Raw genomic sequence first — 21,119 nt, 5'->3', positions numbered from 1 at the left:
GAGCTCTTCTGGTCGACGAATTTTCTGAAGGGGAGGATATTCACTGAATGGATTGACCAAGCAGATCTCTAGACTCCAATCCTATAGAACATGTCTGGGACGCTCTCGGGAAGGCAATAGCAACTCGCAACACCCCTCCGGGGACCATCCATAGCCTGAAAACAGCGTTGTTGAACGAGTGGAATCGATTTTCCCAGGATCCCATAAACTGCTTTATTTTAGGTATGAAGTCACACTGCAAGGCCTATATGTCTGTTAGAGGGGACCATAACCCCTACTAACCCATTTTTTTGTTCAATTTTGCAACCACTGTTTCATACCATCCGACTCTGACGAGTGTTATTTTTGATCATGCTTGTGTATTTTAAGTTTTGGATGGTTATTTGTTTTATATTGTTTCAATGTATGTACATACCAAATTTCATTAAAATCGATCCAGTAGTTCTGAAGGTAATTGACCAAATCTGAAAATTCTTTTAATTTCTTATACCAGTGTATTTTCACTGTGTGAAGAAAGCATTATGCATCAATACAGCTAAGCTTTGGAGGAAGGATGATTTTTATCTTATTTGTCCCTCATTTTAGCCTTTTTCGGTTTATCCGCGATTTTAGTATCTGCGGCACTTCTGCTACCAAATGGGGTTGTTTCCTTCAGTGAAAAGACTCAAAAAATACTTTTATTTTCCCAACAGTTATTTTTTGATTAATTTTTTAAAATGTCCGATTCTTCAAACAAGGCGTGGTCTTAATGACATCACAAATGGAAATGCGGTAAAAAGATGCACTATGGCGCATCTTTTTACCGCATTTCCACGTTATGATAATCAAGAAGCGAATCACAATTTCGCTCCACGCTTGCTGTTAACTATATCGTTTCCAATACACATGAGTAAAGATGCGAAATAAATATTTTGGACCGTGAATGGCAACACTGAATGACATTTCATCATTTGTGATGTCATCGGCAGAAGCGTTAAACGATGAAAGAGCACTGGTTTAAGTATTTTTTTTAAATATATTAAACTTAAAGAAATTATTTAAAAAATGGTCAGATTCCATGTTTTTAAACATGCTCCTTCAGAAAAAAATACTTTAAAAATTTTGAAAACGACCCCATTCCGTAGATAATCGGGAGTTTACTACATAAAAATATGAGCGGTGCAAGTACAAAAGGCAATTCGAAGATTAAAGTTACCCAGAACTACTGAACCACTAGCATCATTTTTATAATCAGTAAAAATAATTTTAATACTTTTGAAACATTACTTCGGACCCGTATGGAAGAAAATATTGAATGTCAACATCTGTAGCAGTCACAAAAAATGTTTCACCGCCTCGGCTCGATTATGCGTGGGTAATTTCCAATAAAAGATTCGTTTTCAAACCATTGGTTTTGTAAGATAAATGTATAGCTGCAAAATATAATACGTATTTACATATATTTTACGGTCAGACGTTTTCCTATTCAAACATTGCTGGGAAGGCTATAAAATTGAAATAACATTCTTGTGATGCAGAGAAGTGACAGAAGCGTGTGCATTATTTAAAAGAGTTTTGTACATTCTGTGTGTGTGTGTGTGGTGTTTATGCTGGAGTGCGTGTGAATGGCACATTAGGAAGAAAAAGTAAATAAGAATTTCCGATTGGATTGAAAATGATTTCCTAAACGCTTGCCAGTATTTCTTCTCGTGTATATAATACTCATCAAAAACAACCCTGTTGTAAAAATTTCCCCGCCAAGAAAACCTTTAACTTTTCGCACAAAAAAGAAAACCTGCATCCTAAATCCAAAAACCCTCAGCCATAAAAAGTTATGATATCTAGTTTGCCCGCCAAGTATCTGCCAAACTATCATCCTCCCTCTTCTCCTTTTTCATCACAGCTACTTCCATTAGAACCTCCTCCCACCTTCAATTCCTCAGAAATATGGATAGATCTTTTAAATTGTTTATCTTATTTGGCGGGAAGCTTTTCAAAGTGAAGTGGTTGCTTGGTGAGCAAAAAGCTTCCCGCTGAACAAGATAAACAATTTAAAAGATCTATCCATATTTCTGAGGAATTGAAGGTGGGAGGAGGTTCTAATGGAAGTAGCTGTGATGAAAAAGGAGAAGAGGGAGGATGATAGTTTGGCAGATACTTGGCGGGCGAACTAGATATCATAACTTTTTATGACTGAGGGTTTTTGGATTTAGGATGCAGGTTTTCTTTTTTGTGCGGAAAAGTTAAAGGTTTTCTTGGCGGGGAAATTTTTACAACAGGGTTGTTTTTGATGAGATATCACATCTTTTTGCATTGATATTATTACTTTGTCTGTATTTTTAGAATTGAGAACTTCAAGTCAGAAAATTTTCAGTTGAAACAACGCTTTTTTGAGTTTTTAAGGAATAATAATGGCTAGCCTAATTTTACGTCAAGTTATTTTCTGACTATTAAGATTCTATGTTCATTTTGCGAGAATTGGACGGTTTACATTTTATTAAAATCCTTGTATCTTCTCTGTTGCAAAGAAAACTTCTTGGATAATAAAATACTATATTTTAAATTATATTATTTTCGAGTATTTTACAACTTCGCAATAAATTCTACTACAGTTTCTTTATTTGACAGATTATTCAACATTTTCATGAAGGTTTCTTTAAATGTGTTACAGCTTGAGGGCTATTTTAATCTAGCTTTTCACTTTCTTGTTTAATTACATTTTTTTCTTAAATCGTGGATTATTTTACGTTTTATGGGATAATTTTAATTGTTTGGTGATTTATCTTTTTCTTGATATAAGTCTTTGTCTTGTTCAATACCTAGTTTTGTTTAAAAGTTCATTTTAAAAACGAAATAACGCATGTTATCACAAGCAAAAAAAAAAAAGCCATTAAATATTTTAAATTTGAATGTGTCAGAAGATCTATACAACTTTACTCGATGTCAAATTGCGGATATCCCAAATTTGCCATAGCGAAAGCGCATGTTGTGCGCGGACTAAGCTCATTGAAAGTCTTGCTTAAATTAAATGCAAAATTTTTTTCAGCTAACAAAAAGCACGGATATCCACACACGTATTTCATATATTTTCAATTCATTATGTGTTGTTTGTGAAAAATCCATTAATTTAGAAACTAAGCAAACCAATAAAAAAAGTGCTATTTTTCACTTTCAATTAAAAAGTTATATGTGCCGTATTCATATGCGTACAGTTTCATATAATTTGTCACGTAAAATATTGTAATGGTTTAATCCCAGTTTCGCGCCGACATTTAAAATTTCTTCCCTTCATAAATATATAAAAACTGAAAAACAGGGGGAAGGAAATTTCGTATCGGCAAAACTTTTTTTTTTTTTTTTGGGGGGGGGGGGGGACAGCATTCTAATCTCATTGATTAATTTGTTTCTCTGCTTAAGTATAAACAAACAACATAGAATCTGAAAACAGAAAGCCCAATGAGCTAAGTCTGCGAGCATGCGCAGTCGCTGTGGCAAATTTGTGATATCCGCGATTTAACGTCTAGTTGCAACTGTTGGATATGTTTTAGTCTTGATTGAATTTCATTTCCTAAGACAACTTTGGAATAACTGTTAGATCTGTTCTAACCTTGCAGTTGCAGTCCGAGATAAACAAACCCTATGAGCTGAGAGTAAGTACATGATAATTTAGGAAAAATTAGTGATTTTCAAACTTCAGTTACTCCGGCCCGTGATGTCCCTGGGGGTTGAATTCTTGTATATGTACTCAATGGCCCCCCAAGAATATGTATACAAAAAATCATTACCGTAGCCCCCCGGGGGGCTGTGATAGAACCCCGGGAAGGTACAATTTGGGGGGTAAAAAAGAGGGGGGAAGGGGAGGGGGGTCAAATGGCACAAAAGGCACATCAGTAGGGCACAAGGAATGTGTGTGCGAAATTTCAGCTTTTTTCCTTTTTTCGTCTGGGCTGTAGCCCTGTCAAAGAAAGCGAAAATTTTTTTGAACAGCGATTTTATAACTTTAATACCTCCTCCCCCTATAGGTTCAGGGGATTGTATTTTGGTTTACGGCGTCAGGGGCCACTAGAGATTGAGTGTACCAAAAATCAACTCCGGCGGTCTTCATGGGGCTGAGATACAGAGGGGGGAAAAACCCAAAAAACCTGAATTCGTTCTGTCGTGTAATCTTGTTCTTGGTCGTTTTTATTTCCTTTCGTCTTTGGCGGTGGATTTGCTTCTGTTGGCTGCTGACGTTTGGTTTCCTTGGCAGGGCGGGGCGCTCCCGCGCCCCGTAATGATTGCCAAAGAGCAAAAAGTTTTTTTCTGTTCACGTTTTCATATACATTCGTTAAAACTGAGTGTTTATTAATATGTATGGTTAATATTTCAAAAGAAATAAGGGAAATTTAATTATAATACAAATTGCTGTAAAACATTTTTAGAGTAGCACCGAAAAAAGTGCTTCACCCGTTGACACTAACAGAAAAAAAAATACTTCGTTTTTCAGCCATGACGATGTAAGTACAAATACGTGTTAATGTATTCAATTCTATACAGATAAGCCAATGGGTGTGTATTTTGCGAGCGCTGGACTATCTTCAATGAAATTTTGCATCAAATTAATCTGCCGCTAACTTTTTTTCCCCGAAATTCAAAGTTATTATTTTTTTAATTCAAATTACAACTTTTTATTTAGAAATTTTCACCTTAATTCAACGATATAAAAACGCAAAAAGTCTCGCGCAGTTTAACTATTTTATCATTCACAAAAGAGGATATTTTTGCATGACATGAAATGTGGGTGAAACTACCCGCTTTGGGCGACCTACCCGCTTTGGACCACCCTCCCCTACGTGTGACACACGACTTTCCTTTAAATAGGTTTCAAAAATTAAGTCACTAATCTGTAAAATCTGGCGAATTAGAGGTTTTTGTTTCTTAATGATGTTATAACTATTTCACGTAGACAATTGATAAGAAGATTGAAGTAAAGACTAAATTTTAACGAAATCTGAGTTTTTTTAGCATCTAAGTTTCTGCTCTCTTTGTTACAAATTCGTAAAGCTTAAATTTCATGATGTTAGTTTTGAGTTTATGCATTTTCCACTTGAGTTTGTTATCAATGATCGAATGCTTAAACTTGAATTTAAATTTCCGACTGTTTTAATATTGCACTTTGTGCACACGATTTTTGTTTAATTCCCTGTAAAATGTGTGACTTTATTTTACTTGAACTCCTTTTGACCTTTATTTTCTTTTTTTTTTTTGCCCCACAAAAATGTAATTGCTATTGATAAGTTAACCAGCTAGTCCACATAGTTGATAAAATTTAAATACTGACACTGTAATATAAATACTTTTAAAAAATCATTCTCATCATTATACATATTTTTTTATTTTTCATAAGAAATAAGTTACAAATTTCTTCATATTTGTCCTTATATTTGCTTTTTACTTCCTTTTAGAAAAAAGGAAGTATTGTATTAGCGAAAAAATTTTTACTCAAAAACAGGCCTTAATTTCTATTTTGCTAACTCCCGAATGAATGTTGTTTTTTTTTTCGACTCGACCACACGTGGGTATATGCCTAGGAACGTACAGACACCCAAAATATCCAGTTTAACGATCCCCGAGTTAATTACAACGAGTTTTCTCGTGACGTCTGTATGTACGTATGTGTGTATGTATGCCGCATAACTCAAGAACGGAATGTTCTAGAAAGTTGAAATTTGGTACTTAGACTGCTAGTGGAGTCTAGTTGTGCACCTCTCTTTTTGGTTGTATTCGGACGTTCCTAAGGGGGTCTTTTGCCCCTTTTTGGGGGGAAAGCATTGTTAATTTCGGTGTAAATTCAAGTGTTGTTATAATTTGGCGAACACTTGGCAATGTATCACCAGTCTTTTGGTCGCCAAGTTTTGTCGCCAACTTAGCGACAAATTCGGCGATTTTTTTATTAGTATTTTTTTTAAAATCTGGTTTCAATTTGGCCACTGTTGGTGATATTTAGAGAGTAAACTATTGAATCGCATTAAAATTACCAATATTGGGAAAATGACATTAAATTGGAGTAAAAGGAAGTCATGTGTTGCACACATTAGCTCGTTTCAAAAGTAGAACTAATGTTTTAATAAAAGCTGTTGGCTAATTCTTAATTTATTTTATGATTTCGTTTTCTAATTAGAAAACAAAATATGCAAGCGTAAATTTCTGCAAAACTTTTTTATTCCTTCATCATTAAATTCTTAAATTCATGTATAACTGCTACAGTGATATAAACATTTTTAAAACTCATTATTTATTATTACGTTATTCATTAATTTTGATGCAAAATAAGCTACACATTTCTAGATATTTGGCCTTATAGTTTTTTTACTTCCTTTTACAAAAAAGGAAGTCTTGTATTCGCGAAAAAAATTTCACTAAAAATTCGGCCTTAATTTCTATTTTGCTAACCCCCGAACGAATGTTGTTTTTTTTTTTTCCGACTCGACCACACGTGGATATATGCCTAGGAACGTACAGACACCCAAAATATCCAGTTTGACGATCCCCGAGTTAATTAAAACGAGTTTTCTCGTGACGTCTGTATGTACGTATGTATGCCGCATAACTCAAGAACGGAATGTTCTAGAAAGTTGAAATTTGGTAACTAGACTGCTAGTGGAGTCTAGTTGTGCACCTCTCTTTTTGGTTGTATTCGGATCTTCCTAAAGGGGTCTTTTGCCCCTTTTTTCGGGGAAATCAAACTCACGTGGTGTTATAATTTGGCGGACACTTGGCGATATATCGCCAGTCTTTTGGTCGCCAAGTTTTGTCGCCAACTTAGCGACAAATTTGGCGATTTTTTTAAAAAATCTGGTTTTAATTTGGCCACTGTTGGTGATATTTAGAAAGTAAACTGTTGAATCACATTAAAAATGCCAATAATGGGGAAATGACATTAAATTGGAGTAAAAAGAAGTCATGTGATGCACACATAAGCTCGTTTTTTTTTTAATCTGGTTTCAATTTCGTCACTGTTGGTGATATTTAGAGGGTAAACTATTGAATCACATTAAAACTGCCAATAATGAGAAAATGACATTGAATTGGAGTAAAAAGTCATAGGAGTAAAGTCATGTGATGCCCACATCACTATCGTTTTTAATTAGCACATGATTTATTAGAAGCTTTCGGGCACTTCTTAATTTAACTTGTGTTTGGTTTCCTAATTAGAAAAAAAATGCATGCACATACTTCGACAAAACTTTTGGATTCCGTCAACATAAAATTCTCAAATTCATGGATGACAGAAAATTTTTGAAACAATGATCCTGACTTTTAATTAAAGTTTTTTATTAGTTTGAAAACTATTTAAGCATCATTTGCTTTCCTTGTAATTATCGTGATTTTTTTGTACCGGTACCCGCATTTTGAAATTCTTTCGAAGCTTTAGCAATGTTCGAATTCATCTTCGATGTCTCTGTAAGATTAAAATGCTACAGAGGCTAAAAATGAAGTTAAATTTTCGCTCCAATAATTCCTGTTTCTTTATATTACGAAGCAGCCGTTTTATGAAGTTTTCCGCTGCTGCAAAATAAAGAAAAAAGTATTGATCAAGCCAGCACACTCATGTTTTCGAGTTGCAGTTATTTCATCAGTTTCCATTCAGTAAAAGGAAAAAGAAAGGAAAAGAATGTGCTTTCAAGCATTTTTTCTAGATATTATATTTATAGAAGCTTAGCAGCAGTTTCCCATAAATACAGGAAACTTACTTCTCCCGCATTTCATCAAAGCTATGGTATACTAAAATTTGAAACATGTCGTACCACTCTTTACATAATGTTTAGTAGTTTTGCTAGACGTTTAAACGTTTCAAATCAAAATATGTCATATAGGTGCATTACAACTATTATAGTGTAAATATTATGTGCAATGAACAATAATTATTATGAAAATATACAGGAAAACTACTATTTCACGCATTTCATCAAAGTTATGGTATACTGAAATGGGGAAAACATGTCATATTACTCATTACATGGTTTTTTATAGTTTTGCTAGACTTCTAAACGTCTCAAATTAAAATATGCTATATAGTTGCATTGAGAACAATAGTAATGTAATTATTACTGTAATAAATAACAATTCCTATGAAAATATACAGTAAAATTACTTCTCACGCATTTCATCATGTTATGGCTTACTGAAATGGAAAACATGTCATGTTTTTCATTACATGATTTTTATTAGTTTTGCTAGACTTCTAATCGTCTCAAATTAAAATATGTTACATAGGTGCATTAAGAACTATAATTATGTAATTATTATTTGTAATAAAATTTATTCTTATAAAAATATGCAGGAAAATTTCTTCTTACGCATTTCGTCAAAGCTATGGTATACTGAAATGGAAAACTTCTCATGGTTTTCATTACATGGTTTTAAGTAGCTCTGCTAGACTTCTAAACGTTTCAAATAAAATAAAATGTTATATAGGTGCATTGTGAAAAATAGTAATGTAATTATTATTTGTAATAAATGATAATTAATCAATAAAATACAAGATAATTGCTTCTCACACATTTCATTGAAGTTATGGTATACTGAAATTGAAAACATATTTATTACTCATTACAAAATTTTTAGTAGTTTTGCTAAACTTCTAAACGTTTCAAATTAAAATATGCTATAAAGGTGCATTAAAAACTGTATGTAATTACAATTTGCAATAAATGATAATTATTATATAAATACACAGAAAAATTGCTTCTCACACATTTCGTCAACGTTATGGTATTCTTCAATGGGAAACCTGTCATTATTCATTACATAATTTTCTGTAGTTTAATCGTCTCAAATTAAAATAAGTTATATAGGTGCATTAAAAACTATAATTATGCAATTATTATTTGTAATGAATTATGATTATTGAAAAAATAAATTATAGTTACGTTAATAGATTATTTCAAATTTATTGAATATTTTTTAATGATATTCAATAAATATTATTTAATTATTATATAAATTAGTTTTGCTAGGCGTCTAAATGTCTCAAACTAAATTACATTATATAGGGCATAAAAATCTATAATTATGTAATTATTCTTTGTAATAAATGATAATTATGATCATAAAAATTAATTATAATCATGATAATGGGTTACTTCAAACTTATTGAATATTATTTAATAATTGGAATAATTATTTAATAACATTCAATATACATTATTTAATTATTAGAATAATAATTTTTGCTTGACTAAACATCTCTAATATATGTTATAGGTGTATTATATAATAATGTAATTATTATTTGTAATAAATGATAATTATTATAAAAATAAATAATAATTAAGTTAATGCATTATTTTTAATCTATTGAATATTTGATAATTAGAACCATTTTTTATTAATTTTCAATAAATGTTTTTTAATTATTAGAATAATTAGTTTTGCTAGATTTCCAAACGTCTCAAATGAAAATATGTTGTATTAAAACTGTACTACATTAAAAACTGTAATAAAGCAATTATTATTTGAAATAAATAATAGTTATCATAAAAATAAATAATAATTACGTTAATGGGATTTTATCAATTTATTGAATATTATTTAATAGTTATAATAATTACCAATTTACTATTAAATTCATTCATATTTAAACTATAAAGATGAATTTAATAATCGAATAAATGATTCTGTTATTGAAAATAATCTATTTTAATTAATAATATATTAGTTTAATGTTATTTTTATAATAATATTAAATTTAACTCATATATATCACTTTTATGAACTGTGAAAAATAGGAGCCGAAATTACTAAGAAGTTTCATAAGCTCATAGTGCATTTCAAAGCTCTTCACTAATCATTGATCGTTTGCTAAATTTGAGATAGTGTACTTTATCTCATGCCGATCAGTCGTTAAAATGGATTTAAATAAAGATTAATTTTAATTACAAACGATTGATTCTGGTTTTACGGAACTTTAACTCAAATTATTTTTTTAAAATTATTTTAAGTTCAAGCCCTAGTAAAAAAAAACGTTTATTTTGTTTTTTCAGCTTAATTTGGCGTTTTTATGTAATATAATAAGAGTTTTGGTGACGAAACTTCGAGCTACACATGCCAACGAACCAAGTCAATTCAGGTAAGTTATTTTTTAAAAAATTGAAACAGGTTTAAAAACCCATCACGAACGAAACATTTTTCAACACAGTACACTACTGTATCATAGGCTTCCTTTGGTAAATTAAACTTAGAAAATAGATTTCTTCTTTAAGTGGTTAAATAAGATTTAAGACGCTTATAAATTTTTATTTTGAAAAAGAACAAAACAAATACTACTTCTTTAAAAACCTTTTGGCTTGAAGCCTTAGATTTGTGGAATATAGTGCAGCAGATGAGGTCTGGGTGTTTTTTTTTTTTTTTTTTTTTGAAACGGAAAACTTCAGATCCAATCATCAAACCTCGTAATGGTTCATAAGAAGTTTAGTGATTTTATTTTTGGAAAAGTAAAGTTCACAACCTCTACGAGAACAACAAATTGGAAAACTTTGGGTAAAGCAAACTTTTAATGGTTTTTACAAGAAAATTCTTATGCAAATCTTGATAGATTGTATGTATGACTTATGGTAGGAGAGAAGCAAAGCATATTTGAGTTATTCGAAGAAGCGTTTCCAGTAATTTAACTTATAAGCTTTAAAATTGAGTCTTTTTGAAAGAGCATCATTTAAACCAGCCGACATTGTGCACATGCAAGAAAAACTGTTTTTTTAAAAATGTTATTGGTATATTACAACCAAAAGTAAAACTTTTGAAAATTCATGGATAGAACTGGTTTTGAAGTAAAAGCGTGTTTTTTGACCTGATTGAAAGGGATTCGTTTCAAGCATTCGTTTCTCCGCTTTGTAGCATGAGAGTATAGACTAAGAAGTATCAAATTATAGAAAAAAAAGTTTTGAAAATTCATGGTTTAAGCTGGTTTTTGAAGTAAAACGGGGTTTCGGCAGTGATTTTAGACCTGATTGAGAGGGATTCGTTCCAAATCACTCTGTAGCGTGAGAATATAGGCTAAGTATCTAGTTATGAAGAAACAAAAAAACTTTGATACTTCAAGGGTTGAACTGATTTGGGAAGTAAAACGGGTTTTTGGCAGTGGTTTTAGACCTGATTGAGAGGGATTCGTTCCAAATCGTTTCGTTGCGTGAGATTATATAGACAAAGAAGTATCAAGTTATGAAAAAAAAATATCTTTGGAAAATTCATGGATTAATCACTTTTTTTGTGCTTAACTCCTCCAATAAAATAATAGAATTTCATTTAAACTATTAACATGTTAAATAGCATGTGACATTTATACCGCTGCAGTTCTTTTCATGGATCTTTCGAAATAAAACTGCAACCATAGCGACCCTGTACCCATTTTTCATTTTGTATTTATACATCGATTTATAAAAAGAAATATCCAGCTTTACAAAAAATACCCATACAACATAATACTGCATTGATACTTTAGCATCCTTAAATAGCTAAACGTGATGAAAAAGAATCTTTTTTTTTTCAAATGCTTTCTCAAAACTAGATCAAAAGTAAGTTTTTGTTTATGAAAAACTGCCAAATTTTCAAATTCTGAAAATTGTTCCGATTTATATTTTTTGTTTTCATCAAAGTTAGAGAGAGAAAAAGGAGCTTTCCAAACGAAATATTTTTTTTACTCTCAAAACTTTAATGCTTAACGATTTCAGAAATAAAGATGTGCTTTGACGTTATTTAACGATCTTTATCTCCTGTTACGCTGAAAAAGTCTAAATGCGAACTTCTTACCAAAGCAAAATCAGAATTGTAAAACACCTAAATGTATATTTGATTTCCTTTTTTTCATTATTTGTCTTTTGACAATTCGCTGATTTAGAAGTTCAGCTGTAACAAGCATAAAAATTTCATGCTTCTGATATCTAAAGCAATTTTGTTCGAGAAAAACTTCTGAGCCTTTAAAGTGATTTAAATTTTTCACCTTTGCTGGACGAACTTTCCTGGAATTTAATTTATTCCGGATTCCTTTCTAAAGACAAAAATACTATCTTTTTTAAATGTGTGCTGTTTGACTAAACTTAATTTAGAACTGGTGCACAAAATGGAATTTGTTTCTGAGATGCATAGAAAAAAATTGGAATAAAGAAATTATTCTTTATGTTTCACGGATGAAAGTAGTATTAACTCCGTTACGTCTGAAATTTTTTGAATCTTTAAGTTTTAAGGAAAAAATACATCTGATTATAATGTTCTAGTAATTTAACTTTTTTACCATGAAATTGATTCATGAATAGTTATACGTTTTCAGTAATTCTTGGGCAAAAATACGGTTGCACAAATTATTTAGAATGATTCATATGGTTTTTAAACTCTGCATAAACTGCACATTGTTCATTTTTTTCGAAGCTCATGCTAAGATTGGAACATAAGCAATAATTAATGTTAATTGATATTTAATCAACATTCACCTGCATCTCTTTTGATAGTCATTCGAAAGAGTAGTATACAATTTCATCCTTAAGGACAAAAAAAAAAAACTCCTAAAGGACAACAGACATATTTTATGTCATCGATTGAGCAATTAAGATTGTATATCACTGTCACTTTGGCAGTTCCTGATGTTTCTCAATCTATTGTTTTTGATTGGTAGATAGTATGATTCACAGTTCACTTTGTAATTTGTTGATTCCCAGTCACGTGATTCACTGTTCGCTTTGTGATTAGTTCACTGCCATTTATTACTTTACCTGATAGGGGCTTTAGGTTCCGACATGGTAAGTACGGTAAGTATGAGTGATGATACTTTATTCTGCAAAGATAAACTAAAATTTGCAAGCTCATTTCTATCAACACAAAGTAACAGAGCATAGAAATTTAAAAAAAAAAGGAAGAAATAAAGAAAACGTTTCAAAAAAATATAGTGATTATAAACATGGTTGCAAGCCTTCATTGCGATACATTTTGTCAGAAACACATTGAATCTTTTACAAATTTATTAGCGTTATTTAAGTTGCTTTTTAAATTGCAGTTTTACGTGCTCTTGGAACTGTCGTGAATTTTAGAACTTTTCTAAAACATAGAATCAAAGCACCCTTGGGTAATTATTTTGAGTTTCCTTACTCAAGTACTGGGGTATTTTCTGGGAGGAAAAGAACACTTTATACTTTAGCATATACGCTAGGAGTTAACGTTTAATTAAGTTCTGATAACGTTTAGTTAAGTTCTATAGTAAAAATTTCTTTTTTTAAACACAGAAAAGCTGTTCGAGCCACATTGGTGCTGGTTCCATTGTTCGGTCTTCATTTTTTTCTCGTCATCTACAGACCGCAGGGTGGAGAATGCCTGGTGCTGGAAATATATTCTTTCCTCAGCTACACAATGGATGGATTACAGGTAAAAAACCTAACAGTGCTATGAAATCCACTATAACCACGGTATTTCAAAAATGTTGTCTTCATTTGACGTAATAAGAGAATCGTGAATTTACAACAGCGATACAAAGTGCCAACAATGTTTTAAATTCATATCGTTTAAGGTTAAAGAATATAAAGCAAATTTCTATTTTAATCTGTTTTTGTCTTCACGAGCTATTATTCAAACTATCATAAAATTTTTACATTAACAGATCTTCGATTGTTTCCGCGCGGGGGGGGGGGGGCAAACCTTGAAATTACCATCCTTGCTCATTCAAAATACATGTACCTGCCCAAAAGTTCAGACGTACGGAGACGGGGGTTGAAATAATACGCTGAACTGAAAAAACAATGCTACATACTACATAATATACGCGAGTAATATGCATATACATTGCAATAAAATAATTATTTACCAAAAAAACTGCTGGGGAAACGAAACGTTTCTAAATTTGTGATTTTTTCTACGCTACTGCTAGTGTTAAATTGAGGGCTCATTGAGCACCCTCTTAAAATTTGAGTAAGAAGCTAAAACTTTTACAGTACTATTAGTAAGTCTGAAAAAAAAATAGGGGATTTCCTGGAAAAAATGGTTTTTTGAACCACCCTATTGCACATCTTTCTTCAATTTTCGGCACATTTCCGTTTAAGGTCATCAATTGATGTTCGGCGACTGGTTTTCTACCTTGGCAATAAAAAAAATGCTTAAAGCTATTGGAGATATCTACAAGTATAAGGCAACCTTAGAACTTAGGAGTGACTCCCCTACATAATACAAATTGTGACACCCTTTAGATTACAAATAAATAACAATTTATATGGAATTAATAGTTTAGAGAGCTAATGATTTTAGATACCTGTATTTGGACTTCAGGTCGTGATAAATCAGTATAAGGACCTTGAAAACGAGATACTGGCGTGACTTGAGCATATATACAGGGTGTTCCGTTTTAACCTGCAAAACCTTTATTTTCGCAACCGTTAGTCCAAGATGTGTACTTCCAACTGCTAAAATGTTCAAAATCAGATGCAGAGTTAAGATCCAGAAAGTTTGAAGTGAAAATAAAAATCACTCAAAAAATACAAATTTTAAATTTTTATACGGGCTCCAGGTCCCCTAACTTATATTTAAGAAAAGAATTACCCATTTAAAAATAATTCCAACACAAAAAGTTTGAAACTAATGCGACCAATATTCACCGATATATGAAACGCTGTGTTTTGTGACTTACACCACCTTTCACTCGCCGTCAATAACACCTTTTGGGGGGGGGGGGAATATAGCTGTTAAAAAGGTTAAAAATTATATGTGGGTTTTCAAATTGTTCGAGGTTTGGCTGTGTATTTTTGCGTATCACGGCATTGTATTTGTATATATTTTTGAATAGCAATGAAAAATATAAATACTTATTTTATTTACTTCGACAACCTGACATTCCTCTGAAAGGGCGATAAGTTTTAATCTCATCTTTTGCATGGTCCTTGAAAACTTAAACCGCGAATATCTCCTTGAGTTTTGGTTGCACAACTGTCAAGGTTTTTGTGTCAGTAATAGTTTTCAATGGAGTATATTTCTCTAGACATTAGTTAGAAGACCTGGGTCCCGCATAAAAAGTTAAATTTTGTATTTTTTGACTCATTTTTATTTTTACTTCAAACTTTCAATATCTTAACTCTGCATTTGATTTTGAACATTTTTGCGATTGGAAGTATACATTTAGGACTAACGGTTGCGAAAATAAAGGTCTTGCAGGTTAAAACGGAACACCCTGTACTTATATTTATAAGTTAAAACATTTCACTTATCAAGTTTTTAGAGTTTTTACTGCTGTAAAATCTCCTACATGTACAGCATATTCTCAAAAATAACGACGCTCAGAAGAATGAGCAATTTAGTTGTTTTTATCCATTTTTCCCCTTTTGTTTCTTTATTTTCTGTGCACAGGTAAGCATAAAAAAAGAAACAAAATTCTGAAATTTGCGAATGTTTGCCATGTTTTTGAACTACTTCTATCGTGATTCAATTATATTAGATCATTCTTAAAAGCTAGCAAATTAATTGGATAGTGAAAGTGGTGGAACTTCTTATATTCCAAGCATGTGTGAATATTTTCCAAGTACATATGACGCATCTCTCGGTAAACATGAAATGCGCAGCATATCGTTCGTGACCGGAATAAAACAGCAGCTCTTTCGAAAACATGCAGCTATCTCTCCTTTGCACACAAGCGCTTGAATATTTTCGAAATTTTCAAAATTATAAGGCCTTTTGCATCATCGACATCAAAGAAAACATTTAATTCATTTGCATTTCACAAACACACTACTGTCCGACCTCAGATCAGATGGAAAGATGAACAATCCATTTTTTCAGGCTGATACGGATGCATCTATTTGTTTGCAGGGTTGACGGTTTGCCAATATAGATGGGCAATGCAAATAAGTGCATGCAAATGACCAAAGAGAAGAATTTGAAGCAGAGTCACGTCAAAATGAATGAAACGTGAAATTCTCGTGAGTAGTATGTATACATGTATGTATACACATAAATCAAAAATCTTCAACGTGGGTCCTTGTAACTTTTACAGGGTTTCCGGATGTGATCACTATTTGCTTAAATACCGGGTTGCCATAACTTCAGTAGAATTTATTTTTTATAACAGATCGAGTTCTTAAAGTCGGTTTGTTTGTGAAAATAAGTATAAATACATATTTCACTCGTTGCTTTTGCTGATTATTCTTTGAATGTAATTTAGAAAACCAAAAAAAGATACCCCCTGTTATTTACTTAAAGTTTCGTTATCTTCTTAAGAGATTTGTAAGTGATAGAATAAAGATAATTTTGTAAGTTTCGATAGGATAAGGCTTTGATATTGTCTTTCCCCCCTTTCTTTGCTGTAGTAGTTCTTTCAAAAATAAGGTACACTCAAAGGATTAACCAAATTTTATAAGTTGAATGCCCCTGATTTAAATGAAGTGCAGTTATTAAAATATAGGTCAATAATGTATGTAACCAAAAATAAAGATGAAACTCAACACCCTGTTTAAAATGTGTAAAGAGCAGTGCATTAGTTTGAGGGAAGGGGTCACCAGCCTTCGATACTTTTGTATTGTAAAAATAGTGCAAATGTAATGCATATTGGTTTCAACCAGCCTTTTCTTTTCTTTTGAGGAGTTGCCACGAACTGTCAGATGAGTTCCGCCAAACATTTTTTCCAACTACAGCAATGGTTAAGAGTTGCTGTGTTATTAAAAGAATCAGTTTATTTTCCACTATAACGGCATTTTGTTATTTTAGTTATATTATTAAAGCTCATCGTCCATTTGTTTTCTTCCAGGGTTTGCTTGTTTCACTCATCTTTTGCTACCTAAACGGTGAAGTAAGTAACATAAAATTATTTGCTATGTAATCCGTATAAATATTTTTTTTTATTTAATAATCTTTGTTACATAAAAAAAAAGAACTAGTACGCACTTTGATGAGTCTTTCACATTCAGTTTATGATATTCTATCAAACTATTGATACTTTAAAACACTGATAGTATCAATAGATTTTTTGAAGGATAGGACGAAAAACTACCAATGAAACATTAGTACCCTCAAAACTGTCATCTCATAATGTACAACTCTTTTTTGAGCAATCACGATTGCTTATTGTTCTCATTTGACTGTTTTGAATTCCTATCATTTTATTTCTTCGCCAGCACCCTCTGCCAGCACCACCGTCGCGTTGACCGGCCTCACGATGCTGCTCCTCTTGCGAAAACCGTCTTCTGGTTGCGTCCATATCCTACACACACACGCATACACACACACGCATACACACACATGCCTACACACATACAGACACTCATGCCTATGCACAGACACAAACACACACTCCTACACACACATATACACACTCATGCCTGCACACAAACACATATGCCTACATACACACACACACACACGAAAGCCTACACAAACGCGCGTACACGCACAGCACTGCATACACAACATGCACACACATGCATACATACACACACGCACCCACACACATGCATCTACACAAACACACACACATGCGCCTACACAAACACACACGCGCATTCATACACACACACGCTCGTGATTGCGAAAAACATAATTTGAATTCAAGATGCCAAAAATTCAAATTAATATATTTTTTTTTCTGCATTTTCAAATGTTAAAAATTATGTTTTCTTTTCTTGAAAAGTTTCAATTTGAAATCACACAATACGTGGAATCGTAGAATAGTGTGAGTATTGTCTATTTCAGTTCTAAGTTCAAAGAAATGAACTAATTAGAACAGAAAAATTCGTACCGGTTTCAGACGGATTATGATGTTAATAATACATTTATTTTAATAAATTTTATTTTTATACTAAACACAGCCGCATTTAATGGACTTCTGATGGGATGAAAAAGGAGTGAATCAAGTGTCTGTTTGTTTTTTTTACCCATGATTTAGTAAATACGAGTATATTACATGTCTGTATCACATCTTGTTTGCCGTCTCAGAAAACAAAAGTGCGCAGTGCACGAAATATAAAACACATGAAAGTGAGTTATGAAAACGCAGATTTAAATTTATCATAATTTTATATTCCTCCTAGTATTAAATTCCGAAATTACTTAGTTAGTTCAGTCTTTATAAATACTTATCAATAAAGTTTAATGTAAATTACTGAGTAATCCATGGCTTCCAATAGTTTCACAGCATCAATGTGTGGGGCAAAATATATTCTTTAAAACAAATCAGAACAGTCTCTTTTGTATGACACATTCAGCAGAAAAGTTAGTCTGGTTAGTAGGCCACCTCCCCTCCCCCCCTCAGTGGCGCTGTTGTTAAGTAGTTAAAGTATATGACTCCAACATCACGGAGCTAAATTTGAATCATGGCCAAGTTATGAACGTTATTTATCACTATTTAAGTTTTTCGATCATGTGTTAGTGGTCTGGAAGACACATGGCCTTTTTTGCAGAGCTCCACTACAGAACTTCAAGTTCTACCCATTTAAGATTTAGATAAGATTTATTAACAAAACAAAATACACATACATAACAGTAAGCAAAATAAAGTAAAGTTAAAAAACTTACAAATTATAAAACATAAATTATAAACGTCATAACAAAATATTAAGAAAATCTTGACTATAGTTCAACATGAGTTAGTAGTAAATTCAACACTAAAGAGCGCCAAAGGCACTGTCCGCAGTGTTTTTTAATTGGTTTAGTATGGAGTACAAACACAAATATGTATTATCAGTTATATTTACAAATCAATTTTACACAAGTAATAAAAATTTTACACTGAACAATTATTGGACTGTTTGACTCCAGAAAAGAAAACCACAATAACTCGCATTGAAACATTCAGTAGTATAAAAAATACGATACAAAATCCCCCCCCCCGGTTGACAAGTCAGTATATTTTTATTAGCTAAAAGTTAATTATTGATAGAATGTCGTTATTTTGTATATATTCATTGACCCCTTTTTTATATTTTTTTAAGTTTTTCTCATTCCTAACATCTTCCGTTAGTTCATGAAACAGCCGCGGTGCCAAGTAAAAGAATTGCTTTTTAATAATTGTTTTATAGGTTTTATAACTTTATATTGTTTGCCTGAAATTCGAGTATTATATTGTTTTTCATTAACTTCAAACCAGTTATTGTTGTTATGCAAAAAATACAATATTCTCTGTGCATATATTTCTCTGATATTATAGATTTTCTCTGACTTTTGTAAAATAGTATCGTTTTTATTAAGTTCTTGTTTAGATCCATAAATTATTTTCAAAATTTTTGCATAAGTTCTATTTAAATTGGTAAGATTTGTTTCATAATCACCTCCCCATGCACAAATACCATACGTAATTATTGAGTTTATCCAAGCGTAAAATAAACATCTAAGAAACTTTTTCCCAACTATATTTCTCAATAGATAAAGCCAATGTATTCTACCTCTTAATTTCTTCACAAGTTTATCAGTATGGCATTTCCATTTTAAATTTTCACTAAAAGTTATACCTAAATAATTTATATTTTCGACTCTTTCTATGGTAGGGCAGTTACAGTTATTTGTGCAGTCACTAATAACTGTAACTGCTTAATCAAATATAAGTGCTCAGAGTAACATCCAAAGTGCAAACCTGCCACGAGAACTTAAAGGGCAGCAGGTGCAAATTTTTCATGTTTCATAATTTTTGTCATCTTATTGTACTTTAGTTTAATCGTACAATATTGCTTATTTGATTTCCGCTTGAAATATAGCACGAAAAAAAAAAGCGTTCAACTCAAACATTTCTCTTTTGTTAGTATGGAATCTTAAACGCGTTTCTTTCAAATATCTAAAAAGCTTATTCCTGCAACCTGCAGATACTGCGCTTTACCATTTCACGGCAGAGATATGCTCAATTAAAGACGGGAGTAGAGTAGACCGGGGCGCGTTTACGCGGATTTTTCTCAATGCATTTTCTAATTTTTATGTTTTAACCTAAGAAATTTTAGACATTGTGGTTTTACGAAACTGTTAATGAAGTCAAAATTTGCATATTCAGTTGTTGCTCAGCTTGTGTTTTTAACTGTAAAAAAACAAATGTTTTTTGAGTCCAAGTAGGTTGCGTAAACATGCTCCGGACACGGGGCAAGTTTACACATATTAAAAATGATACCACACTGTTAAAAAATTTTCCGGAAAATTTACGGTAATTGTTACTGGCATCCATGTTGCCAGTAACTATTACCGAAAAAATCAAATGTTACTGTAAAATTTTACGGTATCCTCGGTAGGCCGCAGCAACCAATTGGCGCTGGGATCGCTTATTTCTCCGGTATAAATTACCGTAAAAATCAGCTATGCGTTAGTCCGTCATTTTATAGTAACAATTACCAGAAAATCTTCCTGAATTTTTAACAGTGCAGGAAGTAAGTGAAATAGCTATTTGACCAAATTTAATTGTTTTATTTATTTTAAAACACTTTAAGAATTTGAAAATCACAAATAATTCATTAAAGAACATTCTATAGGCTAAACTGAAATCATAGGGCTTACTGCTAATTAAAATCATAAACTGTTTTGTCATCTTCATCGCTGTTAGATTTTACTAACAAAAATTAAGTATTTCTTTTTGCACACTTGTCAAGTTGTTGTTGTTTTCTGATGATGTGCAGAGTGCGAAAGGTTTAGAGGTGTCCAAAAGTCTTGATAACAAGATCCGCTAATTCTGGGGCTCGATGGCCGTACAGGATTTCAATTGGTGATGCTCCAAGTTCGAGGAGGGAGCGAATAATGGCCTGACAATTAAAAACATGATCCGGGATGAGTTGTAAATGGGGACAGTGCTTGCAGATGGGATAAGACTTATTATTAGTTGGTAATATCTTCATGTCCTTGAAATGTCCAGTGTGTAGCCTAGCTATTGTAGCAGAGAGGTTTCTTGGGCAGTGAAGGTCCTGGATTGTTGCCTTGCTGAAAAGCTGATCGTAGATCCTTCGCCTGGCAACAGCATTCACGTCTGTGAAGGTGGCTGTTAGAGGTTGATCTTGGTCACGTGCTTCCTTTGCTACCTGTCAAGTAACAGCGTTTTGACTTCTAAGACATTGAATCCTGTCTTATCCATTTTTCGATTGGTTGTGTACTTTCAAACAATAGATGCAAGAACAATTTTCTACTTTAGTGAAAAAGTTAAAGCTGAACAGGAATGAAGACAACACCGAACACTTTAT

At 32.2% G+C, this 21,119-nt stretch overlaps 1 protein-coding gene across 1 annotated transcript in view; it reads left to right on the top strand.

Moving 5' to 3' along the window:
- The window catches only part of LOC129230279 (calcitonin gene-related peptide type 1 receptor-like), a 98,201-nt gene that overhangs the window by 64,198 nt on the left and 12,884 nt on the right, over window positions 1-21,119 (top strand). Inside the window, exons 11-13 of the mRNA XM_054864678.1 lie at window positions 10,005-10,090; window positions 13,230-13,368; window positions 16,727-16,768. Coding sequence (XP_054720653.1) covers window positions 10,005-10,090; window positions 13,230-13,368; window positions 16,727-16,768 — 267 coding nt within the window. The remainder of the gene's footprint in view (window positions 1-10,004; window positions 10,091-13,229; window positions 13,369-16,726; window positions 16,769-21,119) is intronic.

The sequence above is a fragment of the Uloborus diversus genome, chromosome 9 (genome assembly GCF_026930045.1).
Source record: "Uloborus diversus isolate 005 chromosome 9, Udiv.v.3.1, whole genome shotgun sequence".
NCBI lineage: Eukaryota > Metazoa > Arthropoda > Arachnida > Araneae > Uloboridae > Uloborus > Uloborus diversus.
This window is presented reverse-complemented; position numbering and strand designations above follow the sequence as displayed.